This window comes from Labrus mixtus, chromosome 21 (genome assembly GCF_963584025.1).
Source record: "Labrus mixtus chromosome 21, fLabMix1.1, whole genome shotgun sequence".
Lineage (NCBI taxonomy): Eukaryota > Metazoa > Chordata > Actinopteri > Labriformes > Labridae > Labrus > Labrus mixtus.
The window spans coordinates 11,674,466-11,699,102 of record NC_083632.1 but is presented as its reverse complement, the minus strand read 5'-3'; the positions used below and the strand labels follow the sequence as shown (position 1 = coordinate 11,699,102).

The following is a 24,637-nucleotide window of genomic DNA, read 5'->3' as shown; positions in this document are numbered from 1 at the left end:
GAGGTTTTTCCTGAATAAATTAACATACAAAATAATAACTCAGTTGAAAAATAAACCCAATAGAAGCAGTAGAGAACAGTTCTGGAAAATATTGTATAACTTGTCACCTTGCCTTGTGCTGGTAATGTCCATCTAAAAATAAATGCATTTCTGAGTCAGCTGCAGCAACAAGTACAAGACAGCCACTGCTGCAGACAGCTGAGGGTTAAACAAAGGACATCGGCTGTACCAAGAAGCTTGACAAACTCCCTGTTAGGTAAGAGCGAGATAGACGTCCAGACTTACATTCTTAGCTGATACAGAAAGGGAAACATAGGCATAATGTTATCATTTCAGCCTCTCCAACCTTTCCAAACACACTTCAGTCCATGACGTGGTCAACCTCTTCAAAGGGTTCATCATGTGATTACATAATGTGTGGCATGTGATGATTTACACAGAAGTCCAATTGTATAAATCATTCATCGTACATTTAAAACCAGGATGTTGACAGAAATGACTTTTGTGATAAAAGGATTCCTCTCATTTATTGTATCTCATCTGACTGAATCATAGGTTCATTATAGGGGGTCTTATCTATGTTAGATAGGATTTATACACGTATTGGCTTTGGGAGCAAACATTAATATGTTTCAGATCACTAACTTGGATTCTTCCCCGTTGACCTTTAACCTTCACTGTTGAGTCATACTCCTTCACTGATAGAGCACAAACTTAACATGTGTACAGTTTTTGACATAGTACATTAACTTTTAACCTCTGCACATCATGCTTCACTTCAGTTATGTGTCTGACACTTGATGACAGTCCAGATTTGTAACCTTACATTTTAGAAGATATTATTTCTCTTATTGTATAACCTCCAAAGTAGTTTGTGATTTTTAGTCTTAAGGTAAATCATTTTTAATAATGAGTTTGGTTAAAAGATAAATATCTCTGTATCTCTCTCTCGCTCTCTCTCTCTCTGTGTCTCAGTCTTTTGAGAAAAAGTTTGTAAAAAAAAAGTGAAAAAACTAAATTGGCACACATGTCATTTTTTTCCTGTATGACCTAAAAGTGATTCAATTCAGGATAATAAAAGGGTTTGAATTAAACTGTGGTGTTGCCAAAATTGTGTCATCTGAAAAACAATCACGTCAGCAAACTCCATCGTGTTCATTCTACATAAACTACTGGAACTTTTGAAACAAACATGTCAACCATTAACTACATGTTAATGCTCACTATTGGACATTAGTCTGGATTCTTTTTGGTTTTTAAGAGCTGTTTTAACACCATCAAACCAACAATGACTACATGACCTAATTGATTGTCAAATTATTGATGATTTTAGACGTGAACAGGCAGCTTCTTGAGAGAAAAAAAGATAAGATGCAATACATACAAGCAGCTCATTAACACAGTTTTAAGTTTGTGGAGCCAAAACTACCACTGATGTTAAAATCTTACTTTATAATCTCTGTCCAGTTTTGTTTCTTTCAATGTTACCATCTTGTTTTTTTCCCCTTATGGTTAATTCTCATGTAAATACTTCATTAGAGGAATAAAACTGAAGAATACATTTTTGTATACAAGCAGTAGTTTGTGTAAAAGCTGTAAGATTTGGTACAAATCATAGGCTGGAGAAATATGGACGTAGACTCAGTGACCTCAACCATCCGTTTCTGAAATGCAGTTTTGAAGCCAAATGGCGGTCGCCATATTGAAAATGCTATGTCAACCAAACTATCAGTCAACCTAACAACAGGCTGAGAGCTGAAGCTGAGGCGGGTTTAAAGCCTCTTGACAAACCATTACATCATGCCTGCAATCAGGTCAGCTACTCGCCTAATTGTGAATTACTCAAATCCTTCATAAAATCAAAACAGATGAGTAATCAAATAATGGACCCCCCGAACAGTGTGTGCAGATCAGCTGATCAGATCTATTTCATGTTTAGAACTAGGCTGTAAACATGTTTATTTCTGCATTAAAAACAGGCTTTTTGGAATGGGAGTGTATGTGACTTCCTGTACTTCTGCAGCCAGCCTCAAGCCGTCTAATCAGCTTCACTTTTCAACACCGGAGGCTGCTGCTTGGTCATGCCTCTAGTTATTCATCACTCTTATCCTTCATCAAATCAAAATTGATGAGTCATTAAAAATGTCACCCCCCCTGTACAGTGTATGCCGAAATAAAAGTGAAATATTCAGAACAAAATTATTGTTTGTACCAGGCTGTAAATATGTTTAGTCTTAAAGTCAACACATAGGGTGTGTATGTGTTTGAGACTTCCAGGTCTTTTGGAGCCTCAACTGGACACTCAAGGAACTGCAGTTTGTCACACTTCACATTGGCTTCACTGGAGGTTAATATCGGCACAAATGTAACCAATAGTGATTGCCATGCATGTCTAACTGTAAGAAAAATTGATAGAGAATACTATAAATGTCTTTGTTTCTTAGATTCATTTATGTTGATTAAACACAAAATCAGGGGTTAATATTGTTTCAAAGAAACCATTTACAAAAACCATTAAGAAATCAAAAACACAAGTGATAACACTTTAATAATACAGACAGGTTAGTGCCACATGAACACAGAAGGCATAAAGTTTATACATAAGTGAATTTATGACACAATCATCGATGCAGTGACACTCACAGCTTCCAAAGAATCATGTTCAGCATGTTCAAATTGAAAGAGCTAGAAAAAAAAGCTAGAAAATAATATTAATGCTTCATTTTAACTGTTAGATGTCTTTTAAATTGAAGAATTCCGACTCTTCCTTTAAAAATACGTAATATTTTGAATTACAAAACATTTGTGGAACTGAGGAGGATCAGAGGTGATTAGAAGACCGTGATTTTGGCTGGAAATGTAGTTTTAAACTAGAATATGTTCCTCTATAGGCAACATTATGGAGAGTGTTTTAATGACTCATCTTAAAGGCACATTGTTTCATTGACCACTAGATGTCCCTCACTGCACGAGTAACAGTAACAGCTCATGTACACTATATAATTGTCGAACTATAAAGTGTTACAAGACACCTTTTCTCACTTTTTTTTTTTAAAGCTAATTGTAGTTCTTACAAATATCTCATGTTAAATGTGGAATATTTAAGCATTACAAACATGTTTAGCAGGCTTTCATGTTTTTCTATACATTTTAAATCTTCACCAAATGCTCTTTAAAATCAAATCTTAAAAGCCTGTGTCATATAAAAAAAACCTCAATATGCTAGTTAGTTATTACTCTGTTATATTTTGTGTAGTAGTTCAATTGAGCCACTCCAGTCCCCACTCTAAATCCACATCAGATCTTACTTCACACCAGCAGATGGAAACCTGGCCCAACTTCACAACACTTATCCCAGTGGCCAGAAGGAACAAAACAAGAACAAAAGAAAACACTCGTCAATGTAAATATACATAAAGCATTATCTGTAATGTGTTGGTACAAGTGCTGAGATAAAAATGAAAAACAGAGCATGCTGGACGGAGAGCAAGGCTCAGAGAGAGAGACAGAGAGCAGGGGTGAGAGTGAGGAGGAGAGGAATGTGAGGAGTTGCTGCTGCGGAGGGGACGGAGGGGAATGCTCTCTCTGTTGTGCTTCAGTAGCATCTTCTGCTTCACAGCATTGAATTACACCCACAGCTGGATTAAACATCAGAGCCCAAACTCCACTTTTTAAGACCATACATCGAAAAAGAAAACATAAACAGTGAAGAAACGTGAATAATTCAAATTTAAGATTGAAGCTGAAATCGATCATCATACTGTAAAAGCTTCAGTGTAGCTGTAAAAGCTAAATGAAGAGATATGGAGCACGGACATACAAAGTGCATATAGCAAAGCACCTTCCTTCATAACTCTTCAACCTCTATGTGTCGTCTATATAAGAGGAATAACAAAGTAACACATACGGCTGTTCTGTAAACAATAAAACATGGAAGGAATCCCTTTGATTTTGAAAAGGCAATTAAAAAAAGCAGCTAAATCACAGGACTCATTCAAATCAAGGCTGCCAAAGTGTTTTACCTTGAGTTCAGCACGACATTGTTTGGAAAGGAAACCCTCGAGGGTTTGCCAAGGCCGGGAAGTCCCGCTAATTGTTATTCACAGTTTGCTTTACGGCAGCGGTGTGAGTTGGCTTTACGTTTGGCACGAAACGCAAGAAATAAAAATAAAAAACCAACAAGAGTAAATACTGACCTCTGCTCTCCATAGAGAGATTCTTTTCTGACAACATTCATTGAAGAGGAAAGGAAGGGAAAACATACGCCACTATAGTACACTTCAATTTAAGTAGTGCATCATAATGTTTGGAACTAGACTCCACTAAATGATCATTAGCTACAATAACAAGCCCGACACTAATTCTAGCTGATAACACAGGTGTAGGTTAATGTGAATACATTTACCAAAGCTCAGTAAAATATTCTGGCTACACTTAAATGACTTTTCCTGTTTTCAGATATGACGCCTATTTAAAAACAACTTTTTAAAAAACCCACAAAGTTCAGTAAAATGATTTCACACAAATCTTTTTCTGATGTATTTCATGGACACTGAAAAAAGGGCTGATCGATCAACTCTGACACTGTTTTCTTCTTGAAAGCATCTTTCTGCTTATTTTACTCACTAAGAACATAAAATAATTCAAATGAATAAGAGAAAAACTGTGACATATTAAGACAAAACAAAAGAACAAAAATGTCTAACAACGTAAAAATTAGCGAGTTATATTCTCATAAAAAGTTGACAAAGCGCAGCCTACTTATGCCACAATGAGTAGTTGGGAATACTACTCATGGTGGTTCTTTCAAAGCTAAGGGGCCAAATCAACATTTGCTTTTGGCTGCAAAGCAAACTGGCTCCATTGATCATGGCCTCAACCGATAGGAAAAAAGGTTTGATGGAGCTGTAACAAATATGTTTTTTTAAAACACCTCCACATAAGGACCATAATATAGAAAAAAAAGAATGAAGTCTTTTTTACTAATATCCCAACCACATGTAGAATTCATAATATGAGCTCTCCTCTGAGCTGCTGCAGTCTAATGAAGCATCAGGTTTGTTGGTCACAATGAGTACTGGATGAGAGAAGCTGTGTGTTAACCTGAGATGATGATGTGGTGAATCACTTTTGATTTCTTTATATATTATCTTTTATTCATAATTAACGTATAAGACCATTTCTTAGAAGTTTCAGACATGCCCCTCCTGGTTTGTACTCCTAGAATAATATGTTGTTACACTGTTGTCATTTGAACGTATATATTTGAAGCAGATCCCTTCAGTTTGTCCTTTTTGTAACAGCAACTTGAAATCAGAATACATGATCCAATTCAAACACAATATCCCCAACATCGACACTTTCACTACAGACATATTCCACAACAAAATCTTCATCAACATTTCCAAAACACGGACAAATTCAAAGTATTCATGGCAACTTGCTTTTCTTCACTTCACTTTCCTATTTTTTTAATTTTTTTTGGCGGTTGAATAATAGGGAAGTGATTGAAAACATAATTCAATAAACACTCTTACTCAATCTTTCTCGGCTTGAACTTCCTCCGCAACCTCTTCTTTCTGCTCGCTGACAGCAGCTCCTGTTTTCTCCTCACTTTCTACCGGCTCAGGGTCGGACTTTGGCTTCTCTTCCTCCTTCTTCTTGGCTTCGGGAAGGAGGATGACTTTCCCGATGTTTTGGCGTTCGTGCATGCGCTTCATGGCATCGGTCACCTGGGGAAAGACAGAGGAGCAGAATGACGGTGTGCATTAGGGTCTGTCTCTTTCCTGCCTTAACAAAAGGTGCAACTGTTATTTACATCCTTATAATATTCCTTACTACAGTGATTCACAAAACCCTGTGGGGGAGGGGGGGGGGGATCTGACGCTGCAGTCTAGTTTATTAGAGAAAAAGTGGTAAACACATAACTGATATCTACATTGGTAAAAGTTAAACTTGCCTTCAAGCTAACAGTTACTTACAAACACATCAAGAGGACACAAATTTGACACTGATTTGAGGTCGGATTTCTTTTGCCTCTGAAGCAAATAAGTCTATCATTTATTCCTCCATGAGCTCAGATTTGGTTGCATGTTCAATATCTGGCTCATTAGCATCTAAATGCTCCATATGTTCACAAGCTAGTTACTTAAACTCTATGACTGGGCTTTGGAGCTGAGTTGATTTTGTTGGTTTGTCAGAGCTTTTTGTGTGTGCATGAAACAGCTGCAGAGGAAACACAGGGGACCAATATGAGTTAACTGGAGGGTCATAAAAGCAAAACAATGAGCTGAAAGAGGCTAAAATGCTCTGTAGAGATGAAGGAAGTGCTCAGGTGACAGCTGTGGATTCATCCCTAAGAATTACATCTTTACGATTGAACTTACCGGTAATCGTTTCCTCCATTGTTTATACAAGAGACAAGGGTTAGGGGCTGAGAACAAGAGCAGCTTCTTTAGGTCATCATTAGACTCATTATCATTTTCGCATCTCAGCCATTAGTGTCGTCTTCAAAATATGTTTCCCCTGATGTAACCTCTCTTTTAGAGCCTTAGAAACGCTGAGTGCTGACAATATGTTACAATGGTTCAAAAAAAAAGGAAGCAATGGCAATCTTCAATGTGTATCTGTCATTTGTCATCTGCACTTCCTATTATTTCCTGCCTCTGGTTTTCTCTCTTTCCTGTTTTCAAACACAGAATCAGGGTCGTCTTGTATCACAGTCCTTCCAGAGAAACTCGCAACCAAGATTAGAAGTTGGTGCCATGGACACAATTGAGACTGCTACCTGGCAACGGCCCTTAAGTACCACCCATGTGATGAGGGGTTGTAGGTTTGCTCATCTGCTGTAGGTATAAAATTGTGGCTGTAAGGTGTAATAATGACTTTTCCTACAAGGGGGACCAATAGTTTTTTTTTTTCAAAGTAATGACTTTCAGACATTTGTGCTCTGTCAGAATAAAGCAGAACATCTTAAGTATCACAGCTGCAAAGTTGTTTTTCTATATGCCCTCCTGAAAGTTTCCACAAAATGATTCAGGAGTGCCTGGCCTTTCAATTTTCAAAAGTTGACAGATGTCCCTCACAGTGTGACGCTTACAGACGTAAAAAGGATGATTTGTCATAATGTTTCCAAGATATCAAATATGGTGGGCACAGCAGAGTCTGACCCTAAAGTGTCAGTTATATCCGCTGTATCATGAAAAGAGTGAGAACTAACATTTTGGCAAGTAGACGACAACATGAAGCTGCTCTGGTGCATTCATAATGTAAAGTAATGTTTTAATATTTGTCTAAAACTTGATCAAACAAACCTCCTCAAAGTGATAGCAGGAGTCAATACGGGGTTTGATCTTCCCCTGCTTGTAGAGCTCCAGCAGCGTCACCATGGTCCTGCTGATGAGCTCCTCATCAGGGATGTAGCCCAGGTGGAAGCCGCCGACTGCCTTGTTGACCTGCATCAGCTTCAGCGCAGAGAGCGAGAGCTGATGGTACCAGGTTTTAGCCATGGCCAAAAGGTTCTTCTTCTGGCCGGTCACACAGTTGGCAGCACCTTAAAGTGAAACAAATAGAACGGAACAAAGAAAGAGGATCTTATTGAGAATTAGAGATGAGAATGTCTGTAAATAAGCTGTGTCCCATCTCATGTTCAGCTTTAGAGCAGGAGACTTAGCTGGAGCTGGCCCTGTGATTGACTGTGATTTACTGTTTTAGGTACACAGTAAGTACATTCCTTACTAACATTCCTTTTTGATAAACCTTATAGTGAGGCCTTGCACAGGTATGGACCAGCTTCTACTTATGCTGCTATAGGCTTAGACTGCTGGGGGAACTGACACCTCGAGCTCCTCTCTCTCCCCCTCTCTCTCTCTCTCTGTGCATTCACACCATATTACTGCATGTCACTCTCTGTAAATCTTGATGTACTATGTAAGTTATGAACCACATATTTTCCTGGGAGCTCCTGAGCCCTTGTAGGCTTCTTGGAATCGCCTGCTGCTATGGAGCCCAGCACAGTTTCGGCAGATGGCTCGATTTGCCCAACATTTCTGCCTGTTAAAATTAAGTTTTTTTTCCTCTCCACTGTAACTTTGGTAAATCTGGCTCAGTGCTGTGCTCATGATGAATTAACGCTGTGTCTTTGTAATTAAGCAATGAGTGCGGTCTTTTCCCTGCTCTTTTGTAATTGAATATACAGATTAAACACATGTTTTTTTTTATTTTTGAAAATATCTTACCAAAAACTAGAAGTGTACCCAAAGGTTTCAACAGGCTAAAACCTTTCTGGGTGTCTGAACCACCAAGTGGGTCGAGAACGATGTCCACTCCTGCACACAAAAAAGGAGAGAATGGTCCAGAAAGTAAAGAAAAATACATTTTATTTCCTGTGTGTCAAAAAACAACGGGCAGTTCATAATTATTGCCATTAAAAGTTCAATGAAATTGCATGGCAGGGCAAGAAAGGGACGGATTTGCATGGGGTTATTTATTCTCACCCTTTGGGCTGATTTTGCGAATCTCTTCAACGTAGTCTTTGGTGCGGTAGTCGATGGGGTGAGTCACCCCGCCCTGAGAAATGGTCTCGTGTTTGGAGGCTGAAGCTGTACCAAAGACAGTCACATCCTGCACAGTCCTACACAGCTGGGTCACAGCGACACCAACGCCACCTACAGATGTTCAAATGAAATCATCAAACAACAAATGATTTTAAGTGCAGAGAATAAAGCTACCTCCTGGATGACTCAGGAGTTTATCAATACATTTTTAAATGCTGTTATCTGTTAATAAGGGTTTTAACTTCTGTTATAAAGCAGGTTTATATGTCAGACATTGTCTGTTAGAGGATGATTCAGACTGATTCTAATTCTTTTTTTGGTAACTTGGTCTCCTCCTTATATTGAAATGTGATGTTAAGCAGCTGTGGCTTGTGATCAAACAACCTTTTCACCCCCTCAGTCATTAGACTCATTTCAATGCATGCACATTCTACTATATTCAACAATATACCAACTTACATACTATATGATTGTCCTGTTTATTTTAAGGAATATGTAAATAACAATATGTAATAGAAAATCTTTTGAGTGGGAAGATGTGGCCATACAATTTCTCATTTATTTTACTCATATCCCATGCATACAGATACAAAATACATAGAATAAGTGATAAAAGAATCTGAATTTGACGATTTAACAAGCTTTGATCTGAACAAAGACCCCAGGAAAACAAGTAAAGGTCACTCATGTATGGTAGATAAAACCTGAACATTAGTGGGATCCCATTCAGAAGCATTACACTCAGTTCTGCAGAGGTTGCTCATGTGGTTTTAGTGAGGGTGAAACCTTTAACACAGGAGAATAAACAGCTGATAAAGCGGATTGTAATGTCTTGTGTTTTTCGCTCTGGTTCTGTTGAAGCAGTGAGAGGTCTTTCACAACGATGGCTGCCTGTGTGTGCAGCCTCACCAGTAATCCTCCCTGCCCTCCTCTTCACCCCGGCCTCATGACGCTGATTCATACAGGTCAGCTGACAGCGCCCGCCCACTCAGCTCTGAAACACGGCCTTTGAGAGCGAGGATGCAGAAGAGCACTTGACTGTGATGCTGAACGCAGACAGAAACTGACCTCTGTACTTACCGCCAAGACTGGTGGACAAACACTGAGCTATGAGAGAAACCGCAGCACCCACATTTCTGAAACGTTTAGTTTGGATTTCATGTTCGGTAATAAATCTTTTCCAATAATATCTGAAAATAGCGGATTCAAAGAACAAACAGGACAAATCAATGTTGGTGGGAATTTTAAAGACATTTCGTTTTTCTTTCCAAATGGAAGGAGACTTAAAATTTAAAAATGTATCTTCTACTTTTGAATGTTACAGTTATTGTTTTTAATATTATTTATTTTAAGATTCATTTTGGATTTTTTTGGAGAGACAGGACAGTGGATAGAGTCAGGGATGACATAGGTCGGATTTGAACCCGGGATGCCCGCTTTGAGGACTGTAGCCTCTATACATGGGGCCCGCATATTAACGAGTAGGCCACTAGTGCCCAAGAATGTTCACAATTATTTGACGTAACTTTTGATTTAAAGATCAAAAATATGCTCATGATTGTTCTGGTTTAACAACTTAACTTTGTTGTCTGAAGGCGCTTCACAGATCTGAGTTTTTTAATGACTTAAACTGATTCAATGTGGGAAAAATCAAGCTCTCAACCAACATGTTGGCCAAACCAAGCCTAGGTGGCATGTTCACCTTTCTTGCACAGGTATGTCAATGTAAAGCCAGGTTGTGGTTCTCTGCTACACGTGCTGCAGATAGTGCTGAGAGTTGTAAACTATTGCGTCGTAGCATCATCTGCTACGCTAAACCACGAGATGATGGGAGTAAATGTTCTCTAAAACAAGTTTTCATATCGGCATTTCATGAAAAACGTCCTTTGTTGATCTATCTGTGACGGGTCTATTTTGGTCATGGTTGGTTGTATATAAAATTCAGCACGGCACAAGTAAGTAATCCTCAGATAAAGTCAGAATGCTGTCATAAGATGAATATGTTGAACAATCCCATAACAGTTGAGTTACTGATTGTAGATGATAATGTGATGTTGAAGGTAATGGTAAATGATTACAAGCATAAGAAAGGTAACTGTTTGAAATAGTTGAGGTAAATACTTGAGGATTTTTTCTTTATGATAACGTGATTGCAAACATCAAAAACAAAGGTCCAGATTTAAACCTGTTTATGTTTTGGTTTTTTTTACAGTATTTTTCTTGCATCACTGACCCAGCAGGATGTTCTGGCAATTGAAAATGGCATTGCTATCAATCAAATTTTACATTCCACACTCAGGGAAAACTTCAGAGGATTCATCCACATGTGTTTTTTGGAGCATCTTTTAAGCATGACTCAACATCAGAAATAAGCAGAAGACACTCTGTTGGCATTTTGCTTATATATGGTTATAGCCCTTTTAAGCTTCCAAGTGTTTATTTTTCATATGAAAAGTAATGTGTAAAGTAAAAAAAATGACTATTTGAAATAATTCTAATGACTATTTACTGAGTTAAACACTACTCAGCTCGTGTGCTCCATCAGGACCGTGTGGGTGTGGTTTGATCAGATATCAATGAATAGAAACATAAAAAGCAAACACCTGTTGTTAGATTCTGACTCAGTTGATGCTAAATCCTAATTGGTGCATGTCAGTGTGCGACTCCCGCCCACTTCAAACCAGAGAGAAGAAGATAAAGAACAACACAGAGATCTCTGTGTGTGAAATAATCATGTAACAGATAGGACTGTGGATCCCATCGGTCACAGTAAGAGGCTGTTAGAAAACCTGCTGTGATGGATGTGGTACTACAAGGACCACAGACACACACGCACACGCACACACACACACACAATGTTGGAGCCTCTTCTTCAAATGTCAGGTGTTGCCAGAGCAACCGCAACAGACAATGATCCTATGCCATTTTATGAATAAGCTGTTATGGGGCTGTGAGACACACACACACACACACACACACACACACACACACACACACACACACACACACACACACACACACACACACACACACACACACACACACACACAGTCTCTCAGATTAGATGTTTTCAGTAAAGACACGTGGCTGCATTCAGAGACGTGATTAGTGAACTAGAGGTTACAAGCTGTGTCACTCTTCAAAGGTTACCATGGAGACCAGGAGAGATGTTTAATGAGCTTTTTTTTTTACATTTCACAATCCATTCATGTGGAAGAAAATCTGTCCAGGGTGGAGACCACAACATGTATAAGGAGTTGTAACCTGTCAATACTCAACCATTGTGTCAGAAAAATCAGGGAGAGAGAGAGAGAGAGAGCGGGGAATGACATGCGGCAAAGCATCTGAACCCGGAGCCACCCGCCTGGAGGACCATAGCCTCCGTACATGGGGCACGAGCACTAACCCCCCCCTACCAGCTAGGGTGGTGGAGCTATTTTCTGTACTTTTCGATACCGCCAATCATTAAAATAACAGAACTGTATTGTATTAAAACATGTGGTATCGAAATAGTGAACATGTTGACAACTTAAGTTATTAGTACTGATTGGCACTTGACTAAGAAGCCTCTCCTGTCAGTGTTTGAATGTAGAATAGAACAACACTATATAAGTAGACCATTTTGCTGATATTCAGCTCAACTAGGTCATGAGATTGATATTCCTTTTCTATAACAGTCATATAGATGTAAACATTAGACAACACTTTGTTTTCACTGAGTTTTTGACACTGTAATGAGACAATATGTTGCTTGCTGCTTCATAAGAAGTTTCAACTTATTATTTCATCATGATCATTTTAGTTTCATTTATCTGGGGTTATGTTTTTGAACGTATTGGCACTGATTCTGCAGAATATGGGTTCATACACCTATGGGGAAAACAAAATGACACTTCAACCTAAAGAAAACTGATGATTTACCAAAAGCACACTAATGTCTAAAAAAAAGATAATGAAAACTCTAAAAAAAAAAAGATAATCAAAATGTTTGATTTTACATTAACTTGCAGGAATGATTATTGTTACATCTTATATATATATTTTCATTCTTTCACGTTACACTGATTTCCCCAGTTTATGGTAATTTCATTAATTTGGTCAACAAGTCAAATCATTTAATTATTGGACCTAACTGAGGGGAATGAAGCTGAATAACACTTGTTATGTCTGTTCTGTGCGGTTCTTACCTGCTGCCATGTGGATGAGGACACTCTTCCCCGGCCTCAGATTGGCCATCTCAAACAGCATCATGTAGGCAGTGAGGTAGTTCACAGGCAGAGCAGCACCTTCCTCAAAGCTCATCTGCTCAGGCATGAGGAAGGTGCGGTCAGCAGGCACAATCACCACTTCCTGCCACATGCCACTGCGGGCTAATGTGATGACCCGATCCCCCACCTGAGAGAGGAAACAGAGGGAGAGATAATGGTAAGTTACTAAGGAGATCTAACGGAAACACATCCTGTCTGTAACTTGTGATTGAGTTAATAATGAGTTCAACCTTTTTTCAGCAGACCTATTTCCCAATGCCCAAAGAGGCTTCTTGAAATGTTTGATTTTCTGACCTTTTGATACACACAGATACCTCATTTTCTGTCTCATTCTGCAGGGCAGCATGTTGCTGCAGGATCACTCTATTCAACTTTTTACAGGCAGCTAAACTGCATTGTAAAATAGAGTATTTTGCTTTAGCATTACTGTATTGACCTGTGATTGTACTGTGATATAGAGGCATGTAACAGCAGAATTTCAAAGTAAAATACTTCACTCAATTTACAGTGATGAATCAGTATGTTGCAGTAAAATTTCAGTTAAATACTCATCACTTTGCTGTTATTAAAGGGATACTTCACCCGTTAAAACATGAATCTGTATTGACATTGGGTCATATATGTAGTAGAAATGTGAAATAAATAAAGTTGGTGCCTTCTTGGCCGAGAAAAGGCAGAAAGTGTCTTTTTGGCTCATGTGGATGAGAGACACCAACTCCCAGAATGCACAGCACCGCAGGCCACTCCCACTAAGGTCAGGTTTACAGACATGTTTACTTCAACACATAAGGCCATTTACATAACTGATTCCGAGATTTATTCCAGAAGGAATTAGCATCTTGGAAATTCCTGTGTCCATAGGCAAACAGTGAGAGCACCGACACTACCAGTCTGCCCCAGCTCAAGCCGGCCCCGGCTCCTCCTCCTCACAGCCGTGGACAGGCAGGCCTTATGTCTCGGCTGCTGCGGCCAGCGTGGGCCAGCGGCGGCTAGCGGCTGAAGCAGCCAAAGCACAAGACCGGCCTGTCGCAGCAGCCGTCTCGCCGCTATATTTATATTTTTTCCCCATTATCAGCTATCTCCATAGAGCCTGTTAGCATAGCTTCCAAGCAATATGGCGGACGTTAAGTTTCGATTCTGGTAGTGAGTTCCCACCCACTGATCTGTGATTGGTCTGTAGCTTCAGTGGGCGAAAATATGAGGAACTAGCGTTGTAGTTTCACCCCGCTAACCGCAACAGCTTCCAGTGACGCAAAAAACGTCATTTTGCGTCACTGGAAGCTCCTTTTCAGACTTAGAAATACAAAGATTTCCCATCTCAGGGGAAAATGAGGGCGGGATGCACGACCATTCAAAAACACTACCAGGTTTCTAATGATACAAAGCAAATGGATGAAGTATCCCTTTAAGCTGCTGTAGAATTTATTTCATGAACTGTGATGTCATAGTAAAATACCCATGTTATAACAGTGATGTAGCAGGACGTATCTGTGTAATTTAAAGCTCCTGTGAGGAACTTTTTGTTTGTGTTGATTATGGTGCCCCCTGTGGACAAAGCGGCACCGCTAATCTCTTTTCTGATTTTGCCCTGTACATATGTTTAACTGTTTTTTTTACATAATAAATAGCAGTTAGAAGTATCGCTCATCGATACTCGTTGCTATGGCAAACACATACAGTCGAAGGTTATTTGCGCTGTTTATCTCTTCTTTTGAGCCCCTGACAGCACATTCAGACATTCATAAATAACTACATAGAAATCATTCATCTTCGTGCTGGTGGTCGTGTCCTTTGCCTCAGTAGGTTCATAAGTAGATAAAAACTCCTCACAGTAGCTTTAAGTAGGCTGTATAAACTATTAAATAGTTGCACTTGAGTAATCCATGATTTATTTTTAATTTAAACTGGAAACCATTTCCTGAAATACTGTCAATTCGGCTTGTCTCCTGATTTATTTCTTAAAGCATCTTCAACAGTTAAAAACAACAACAACAGGCGTTTACATCATCACTCATTTCTCTTTTTTTCTCTTTTAGGCATGACCAACTCGGAGCATGTCAAGATGACTGAAAACCTGCTGCAAGAGCCTGACCACTCCATGTTACTACCAGCACATGTAAAGGCGGCTTATAGGAAACGTGTAGAATTAACTAAATATATTTAATAAACAAAAAGGCCAAAGGCAAACAAAAGCTTACTTCCAAAAAGTTCAACAAAAAAACACAGGGATCAAAAACAGGGAGCCACACAGGAGCACGAGCAAAAACTGACATACCAACAAACAACAATGAACTGACTCAGAGGGGAAGAAACACAGAGACTAAATAGACACAGGGGTAATCAGACACCGGTGAGACTAACGACACAGGTGAAGACAATGAGGGCAATCACACTGGAGGGAAAACACACAGAGGCAGGAATAAACACAAGACAAGAAACACTGGAGACTAGAACTACAACATAAATCAAGAAACACTAAGATACACAGAGAACTCAAGACTCAAGTAACAAAAACACACTAGAACAAAAAGAAACACTAGGGTGCGAAGTTACAAAATAACACACGAAACACTGAAGACTAAACTATGAAACAACAAAAACACACAAGGGAAACAAGCAACACAAGGATAAACAGGAGAAATGAAAACATGGAAACCTAAATACTGAAATACAAAACTAAATAAAGACCAAATCATGACACACACATTGTGTGCTGCCTTTTCACACTGAAATTTGTTGTTATAAAAGTATCATCGGTGCTGTGAACCTTCACTAAAATAGAGAAGAGTACAGGATAGATAGATAGATAGAGGATTGATAGTGCAGCCCTGCTTCCTGTATAAACAGATTCAGGAGCCACACCTACTTCCTGATACACACAAACCCATGACAATAGACTGATGACACACAAACACAGGCACAGACAATCACACACAAACATGTTTTACATATCTGTTTGTACACAGATATCATTACAGCTCCGAGCTGTATGCTTTTACTTCCCTTCTGTATTGATTTGTCTTAATGGGGATAAAATGTCTCAACTCTTGCTCTTACGAAACACTTAAAAAAAACTGCACGAACACACAAAAATGCACAATTGTCAGTTTACAAAAGGCTGAGCTCAGTTCTTGGACAGCTGACATGAACTGAGGTAACTGAAGAGATGTTTGTAAGGACAACAGCGGGGATGTTCGAATGGAAACTTGCTGTTGATTTGACTGTGTCACTTTTGCAGTATTCACACATGCACAAAACTCCTGAAAATGTCTACAGATTTTCATCATTGCATGTGTGACCGCATGCTTACAACCCACGAGCCATCAGACAGCACAGTTCCCCTACTGTTGACATCAGCAGATGAAGTTATAATGACATGAACATAAACACATTGTGACATATTTCAGTGCACGCTGCCTCTTTCATTCACAGGTTTAATTATAGAAGTAAAACAAACACGTCTCATAGCATAGATGAAGAGTGTGAATGTTGCTGTGTTTGTTTAACTGGAACTACAAGTACCAGGGCTAAGGTAGAGCCAGGTGGAGCTGGCTTAAACTTCTTTAATTGCAGTGAGGCTGCGTTTCCTAATATTAGAACCAGAGAATCGATATGGGATTTTTAACAGATATATTCACAGATTACCGATATTCTGGCCAATTTTGTGATTTTTTTTTTTTTACAACTTTGAAAATGTAGTCAGGAGGCTGTTTGAGTTGTTACACAGCGTCAACAGTTTCTTGTGCAGACGAGCATCTGATCGACCGTAATGCTTTCCTAAATGTGCTGAGATCAGGGCTGAGAGTACCGTGTTTGATGGAGTTGGATTTGTCACCTACACAGACTACAAGAAGACAACATTTGTGAACCCCTCTCAGAAAAAGTTGTGTTTTCTGCATGTTTTGTTCTGTAAAAGAATACTAAACCAGCGCAAACATCGATCTGGCTTCATTGCCAAAAACAGGCTAGCCCCTGCAAAGGGTTACTATGCAATAAATATGAGAGTCGTAAAATAATCTAAAGCAACAGCTGAAAGAATAAAGTATATTTTTTTCCAAATTTCTGCTGTTTTTTTCACTGCTTTGTGTGTGTGTGTGTGTGTGTGTAAGAAAAAGGTACCTAACATAGCCTCAAACAATAACTCAAATGGAACAAATCTGGAAAATTCTCAATATTTTCTCATATATTTCCCTAAAATATGGTATGGAAACCTTCTGTGTGCAATATTTTTTTGCGTGTTTAAAAATACAAGCTGGTTGGGGCATCAGTATAGCTCAGTGGTTAAATGGTGTGTCCAATGTACAGAGGTTCAACTCCTGCTTCACGTCATCCCCCACTCTCTTATCCCTGTTTCTGAATCTATCCACTACTTTGTCCTCTCCTTAAGGGTATGAAAAACCCTAAAACAATATTTAAAAAAAAAAGTAGAAGCTGGTTTAATCAGCTACGATGTGTCGTTCTTATTCTAAGTGTTTCATACTGTGTTTCAGGTCAATCACATCTACAGCTGTCATTAAAGTACAGAGTTAAAAGTTGAATATTTCCCTTATAATTCTGTTGGAATTTATGTATGAAATAGCAGAATGTGGAAATATTCATGTCAGGTAAAAGGACCTGAATTGTATTTAAGTGCAGGTGTTGCGTGAATGGACTGAACAAAGTTCATTCAGAACAGTCCAATTGTAAAAACATTAATTCAGTTCACACAACACTCCACATCTGTTATCACAGCACATTAGGTTGATGAAATAATTGAATTGCAGAACAGATGGTGTTGTTGTTTATTTCAAATCAGCCGGCCCGGAAACTAAACGGGTCCCATCTTCCAAAATGATCGATCAAGCTGCGATTCCATGATCTCTGACAGTCGAGCCACCGTGTTTGGAAACGTCTGTGAAAATGTAATGCGGCTTGTTGAATCATGGACGGATGAGGAGCTGTAAGGGGATCCTACATCACACATCTGCTCCGTCTGCTGCGGAGCCACACCCTCCTGTACCTCGTCTGGAGAAAGACGCTGCTGCTGCCAAGCCTCAGCCTCTCTCTGAAAACACTTCAGCTCCTCCTTTGTGTTACTATCTGCTCCTCTGTGCGTCCCCAAACGCAGTCCCACCCAGATTCTTCTTACTCTAACCTCACCAAATGTCTTGATTGTAAGCATGAATATCTTCCCCTTTTCCATTTCAGAGCCTCTGCATGATACATCCATTGCGTTTTAGCTTATTGGAACTCCTGACTTCATACATCTGGTTTCTGTGCTGCTGCAGTTGGGGGTTTTGTGGTGTCCTAAGTTTTGGTCGTTTCCTTTCCAAAAAAAAAAAAAAAGGGATTCTTTCTTTTCCAAAACAGAGACAAGGATGGGAGTTAGGAATGAGAAGAGGGTGGGAGAGGACTGTAGTAAGAGGAGGAGGAAGAAATTCCAAGCTGACACAGAGGGACGGGGAGGGGCTTCAGCAACACACACATGTAGGGATATGCAAGTCTGACTCCAAAGTATCTCCAAGGTTGACAATAAAGAGAAGTTTCCAGCACTTCAAAGGCTGCCTCACAGCACAGCTCAGTTTGTTTATCGTGTCTGATTGAAAGAAAGAAAATGAATTGCCAACTGTTTAGATGATCTATTCATTATTTGAGTCATTTTTTAAAGATTAAATGTAAAACATGTTTCTGATGTTTTAATTCAAGAAGTTGCTACTTGTCTTCATTATTTATTACAGTAAACAAAGAGTTTTTGGTGTTTGGCTCTCGACTGGACAAGAAAATGAAGACGTCACTTTGAAGGCAGGGCTGGTCATTTTCAAAAACTAGCGTAACTTTGAAAGTAGCATTCCCTCCGTGCTCCCTCAAAAGCCACACCCCTCACTTACATGCCTGAACACCGTTTCTCCAGAAGTGGACTTCAGCTCATCACTTAGCTTTGTGTAGAAACTACGTCGTCTCACGTCTTATTCAGCAGGAAGCAAACTCACAGTGTGAACTCTGTGACACGCACGCCAGGTGTAGAGTACAAACGGGGAGACACGATTGGTTCATCAGATTGGTACCTCGTGGCAGACATTGGCTGCAGTTTTTTACAGGCGTGACAACTGCTAACGACGACGGATTTTCTTTGTTCCTTTTCTGAGCACGCGAATGAGTTCGACAATTTCAAACAAAATCTTGAAAAGCGTATCAGGAGAAAAAGACAAAACCCTGCCCGGAGAATGGGATTGATCCGTTTTGAAGAATAGTTTGTAGATTCAGAACAGACTCACTGATGAAAACAACAGTAACTTGCAGACATACTCACGTAAGTGCTTAATATGGTCAAGTTTATGCTCGGAAAGGTTAAAGATGGGAAAAACAACTCAAGATAAAACCTTTTGTTTTCATTCTAACATGTTTCAACGACTGAATGAGGTGTGCGATGAGCTCAGTTTTCACCTCTCACGCATTGACTGTAAATCCCACTCTGAGAGACGAGCGTCATAATAAACTCAAAGAAAACCAGTAGTTTTTTAATAATTTCAATAATCTGGATTTAAAAACATTTGACCTGTTGCATGCTAAAAAAAGATGTGTATCCCAATTCTTAAGCTGCAACCTCACTTCCAATCTACGTAGCTATATGAGAGACCTATGTCCGTCCATTATCTATACCGCTTTTCACATTCAGGGTCCTGGGGGCCAGTCAATCACAGGGCTGGCATATAAAGACAGACAACCAGCCACACTCACATCCACGGGCAATTTAGAGTCACCAATTAACCTAACGAGCACGTCTTTGGACTGTGGGAGGAAGCTGGAGTTCCCTGGACAGAACCCACGCATGCACGGGGAGAACATGCAAACTCCACTCAGAGAGGCTCCTGTCTGAAGGGGATTAGAACCAGGAACCGACTCGCTTAAAGGCAACCGCACTAACCACCGCACCACTGTGTGTTTTCACTTTGAACACAAACTGTAAAAAAAATGTTTTTACTTCATATGAGAATGTATGAAATCAACATCAATACTAACCATTATTACTGATAGGATATGCAATGTCTGCCATCTTTGTGAAGCCAAACGGGATGTTCAGTAGTGAAGCAGGCAGACTGTCTTTCGTGCAGATTTTCAGAGAACGGTTCATTAAATGTTTAGCTCTGTAACTCAAGTGTGACACACGAGAGGCAGCACAAGACAGCTACAGTATGGACGCATAATGGTTAACTCTGCAAAGCTCCCGGAATGATTAATTTGTCTGAAGAAAACATTGTCAAGGACATTCCTGAATTTTTTGAAGAAAAAAAAAAGGTTTACAAACAGTACAAGTTTTATAAGTTTTGTCTGAAGGTTTAGGTTTTCATTTTAAAAAAAATGAACGCACATTTTGTAGACCTTGAGACAGAAAACTCCTATGAGGGATTTTTGTTTTTTCTAACACGAGCATGACTGCAAGAAAAATGTAAGAGACTCTCTGACGATGTAAAAACACGCTGCTGTTTGAAGTTTTCTCTTGAAGTCAAAGAGGTAGCCTGCAGTGAGTCACTTCTTTTATCTCCAATATGTGGCTTTATAAATAAACACTATGTAGGTAACAGGTGGAGGATTTGGCCTGTTCTCTGGGATCAGCTCTGCAGTATCTCAGAATAAAAAAAGTGTTTTTACTTCAGGGAAGAAGTAACCTGAAAGCTGCAAGCTATCTGCAGCTTTGGTTTCTATGCTCTTCAACACCAGAGAAAAGCATTCGAAAAAAAAGAAACTTTAGCCTGTCAATGTTTGGGTTTTATGATTCTAAAAGAAAGCACAGACACTTAGCTTCTAAATATTCTGTATCTGAGAAATGAGAAAGCCATAAAAGTCGCCCCTTTAAAAGCTCTTATCGCAGATCGGGTAAATGAGCTCCTCTGCACAGAAGAAACATGTAAAAACACTTCAAGGACACTCTGTAAATCAGAACGCTGTTTTTCTTTCCTAATGTAAAGACCATATCACAGTTCTGCATGAGACTAGGTTACGTGTGAAGGGGCTTCTACTCTTTAATTCTGCATAGAGCAGCATATTGTGCAGAGACGTTTCAACACAGAAAATTCCATTGTAGGAAAGAAGTAGTCCTAAATAGACCTGAAACATTAACACACTATAATTCTGAAACATTGATATTGAACTATTGATATTAAAACAATCGCTTAAGGTTTTGGTGGCCAATGTTAGTGTTTCAGCCTCTTGATTGGAGGATTTTCTGCATTTCTGTATTTGATATCACCTGCTTTTTTTGTAAAGATGTCCTGGCAGCAAAGAAAAATGAAGATACCAACTTTGACTTAAGAAAATTTGACTGGAATTTTCTCCATTAGCAAACAAGTTGTAAACTAAACATTGTAAATTGGGTCAGCATTATTTTCCAGCCATAATTCTCATACTGACACTTTAAAAAAAAAAAAAGATTTTCCATTGTCTTATAAGGGAAATAAAATACCCATTCAAAATGCTCACTGTCTGGATAATTAGTCCAATGTTTGTGGTTTAAAATGACACATGGGTTAGGGTTAGGGGTTATGTTTCTGGCCCTGCAGAGACATGATGAGAGTACCTTAGCCTATAGGCTAATACTGTATTCCCCAAATCATTAGTCAAGTTAACCTCTTGGCTGTCGTTTCACATTTCTGCTCTAGTTTTTAGAATTTTTTGACTCTTTGAAAGAGATTTTCATAAAACAAACGTATGAGATAAAGCTGAAGTGCTCAGTGACATGGTGTGGGTGTGGGTGCACTCAGAAGGCCTGTACTCACTTTCCTGTCCTTCACATCCTCCCCGCACGCCTCGATGACCCCGCAGCCCTCCATCCCCATCGTGACGGGCGGGGCTGGCAGCAGCTCGTATAGCCCTTGTCTGCCCAGGAGCTCGGCAAAGTTCAGCCCGCAAGCTTTGACCCGAATCAGGACCTCTCCCGCCTTCAGCTGTGATGGGCTCAGCGCCTTCACCTGCATCTTCACTTTATCGTAGCCCCCGTACCCGGTTAGGACCAGAGCCCGGCAGGGGAGCTCCTTCTCCTCTGCTGCAGCTGCGGGGCTTCCCTCGGACTCCAGCGGGGGCTCCGGAGCAGCCGGCGGGGGCTCATCGGGCTTCTTCTCCTGCTCAGGTTGTAGCTGTTGAGTTGGAGCCTCTTCACCAGACATGATCAACACTTGTGATGATTTTTCCCCCAGAAAGGTTTTCGGATCAACAGTTCGGTCTTTGTGGGCGTTTATTCTCCGAAACAAAGTGAAACAGTCCCGTTAAACTCTCAGAAAATAGTCGTTCCTCAATGAACACCGTCTGTGTCTGTGGTAAAAATGAGATTAATGTTTCGTGGTTTGTTTCCTGTGAGCGCGCCGCGAGCAACAAGTGACATTAGTCAAAACACTGAAAACGACATCGCTTGTTCCGGTTTGGATTTTCACATTAAAACAACTTAAAAGTTGGAGTGAAAAATAGTTGTTCAAAATAAATAAATGATCAAAAATAGTAAAAAAAACAAAAAAACAAAAGGCAAACAAAAACAGAAAGATAATAGAATTAAAAAAAGAAAAGGAGACTTTTTAATAATAACAATTAAATTTATTATAACGCACTTTAAATTTGAACCAAATCTCAAAGTGCTACAATTTTGGAATAAAAGCATACACGCAAGAACTTACATTAAAAAGTGTTAAACATGGGGACATATAAACTATTAAAGATATATATAAATATTGATATAAAATACTTTGACTCTAGTTTAGACTTTAGTTTATGTATTTTCACAGGGAAGACAAAGGCAAATTCAAAAGAAGGGTAGGTAGGCTATTTGATAAAAATGATGATGCTCATGACTATAGACTAAAACAATGCAAATGCAAACTTAAATGACTTTCTTTCAGGTTTTATGTTTCTTAATCAATCGAATTACGAACAATACTATCATGAATTGATTTGCACCTCAAACATATCAACATAAATCTAAAAAAAATAACATTTTACACCTAAATGTTTGTCTAAATATGAGAGCAATGTTTCTGTGACAAACACACTTAATTCAGAATCAGCCCTCAAATAGGCTAGCCCTGATATTATTGATTTAAATTACACTCATTACAATATCACTTAGTTGGATGGGCTATAATAAATTATCATCCTGTTTGTTATCAATATGTTTTGTGGATGGGATTCTGGCATTAAGCAATGGTTTGATTTTAAAATTTCAAAAGTCTTTTACTTACACACCAAATCCGGTATCTTCGGGTGTTTTTCTTGTTGTTTTCGTCTGACTTGACGCAGCTGGAAAAGTGACCGATCCGTGTTGTTGGTCAAATGTGAGTCAGAGAGACGCGGAGAATAGAAAATCCGGATACCGGAGTACTGAGAGGATGAATTGGGATTATTTTAGAGAACAGCTGGAGAAAAGACACACAGCTACCTTTCAGCTCCCTCACCTTCAACTCAAAAGTCATGCACAGTGCTCATTTATTGGAAGTCTTCGACCATAGTGAGATAATCCAATTATTAAGAGTAGCCTGTTATTTTACCAAATTGACAACTAATGTGTTTTACCCCTCCATATAGTCCTACCCCAGACATGACATAGACCTATTGGATATCTTTCTGAAAATAACCTCACTTTACAAAGAGAGGGGGAAAAAATCTATTTCAGAATGAGTGCCAGTGCCACAAACGGACAGTTTAATATATTATTCTTATTTAAAAAGAGAGAAGTTATTCTAAAACCTGTTTAGAGAAATATTTTTTAACTATTTTAAGTTTGAAATGTTTAGTTTGGGGCTTCTTATACCTTTAGTTAGAGATTGATGGAGTCAGAAATTGGGGGGAAAGGGGAATGACATGCGGGAAGCCATCGGTCGGATTTGAATGCTGCCTGCTCGGAGGACTATAGGGTGTGCACACTAGGCTACCCGCGCCCCCAGAGAATATATTTATTTTTATTATTTCATGTTGCTATATTTTATTGACCTTTTTACTCAATGGTTTCAAGTTCTCAAGGTTTTAACTCTTTTAGTAACTCTTTTTATCCTAATTATTCCACAGCTTCAGATGTTGCTTGAAAAGCACTTAACATTGTATAACTTTATTTTGAAAGGTGCTACATAAATACAATCTGTCTTTTAATTTGTTATTATTATCTTATCAGGACAAGCTCAAGTTATGGACAATTTCCTGTATAATGGCAATGACTTGTTTCAATCAGCCAACACAGATTGAGTAAATTAGACAGGAAGTGAAGTGACGGTAAGCGAGATGGAGATGGGCTTTAAAAATGGGGCAGGAAATTCCTCTCTTAAATACAAAGACATATGTGAGGTCAGAAGTTGCAGATCTAAGCTACACTTAATGTCTCCCACTTTAAAGTTGTCACACACAGTCAACACCCTCATACAGCTGCTGCAAGCATGTTAGTTAGAAATGTTTTACAGTGTTTTAGGTAAACTAACACACACACAGCAGGCCCCTAATCGTTTTCTTCAGTGACACTCAGGATGTGTTTGCTGCACACCGTGGCTGTTTCTGCACAGAGGTTTTGTATCCTGTCACAGCTGCTGTCAGCCACATTAATGTGTCAAAGCTACCAACTTAACCATTGACACAGTTTACCTTTACCTTTCACTTTCTTCTCACTGGTTCAGATGTCTTCAACAAACCTGAGAACACATTTGAAACAGTGAAAAACACAATCTCCCTTTTAAGTTAGTTTCATGTGAATTGATTTTTCTAAATCAAACTGCAACCAACACGTGTTCTGATTGGTCCTGTGGCATTTCCAAGAATATTAAAATCATATAGGAGCCAAGAAGATCTACATTTGTTACAATTTATTTT

General features: G+C 39.1%; 1 protein-coding gene across 1 annotated transcript; it reads right to left on the bottom strand.

Moving 5' to 3' along the window:
* Window positions 1-2,428: 2,428 nt before the first annotated feature.
* On the bottom strand, window positions 2,429-22,172 carry LOC132955969 (synaptic vesicle membrane protein VAT-1 homolog). The gene is made up of 7 exons (XM_061029081.1): window positions 21,577-22,172; window positions 12,743-12,950; window positions 8,496-8,666; window positions 8,238-8,327; window positions 7,314-7,552; window positions 5,241-5,732; window positions 2,429-5,204 (listed from the first exon to the last, which is right to left on the bottom strand). The coding sequence occupies exons 1-6, from the start codon at window positions 21,961-21,963 to the stop codon at window positions 5,538-5,540; spliced, it is 1,290 nt and encodes a 429-aa protein (XP_060885064.1). The 5' UTR covers window positions 21,964-22,172; the 3' UTR covers window positions 2,429-5,204; window positions 5,241-5,537.
* Between the last annotated feature and the right edge of the window lie 2,465 nt (window positions 22,173-24,637).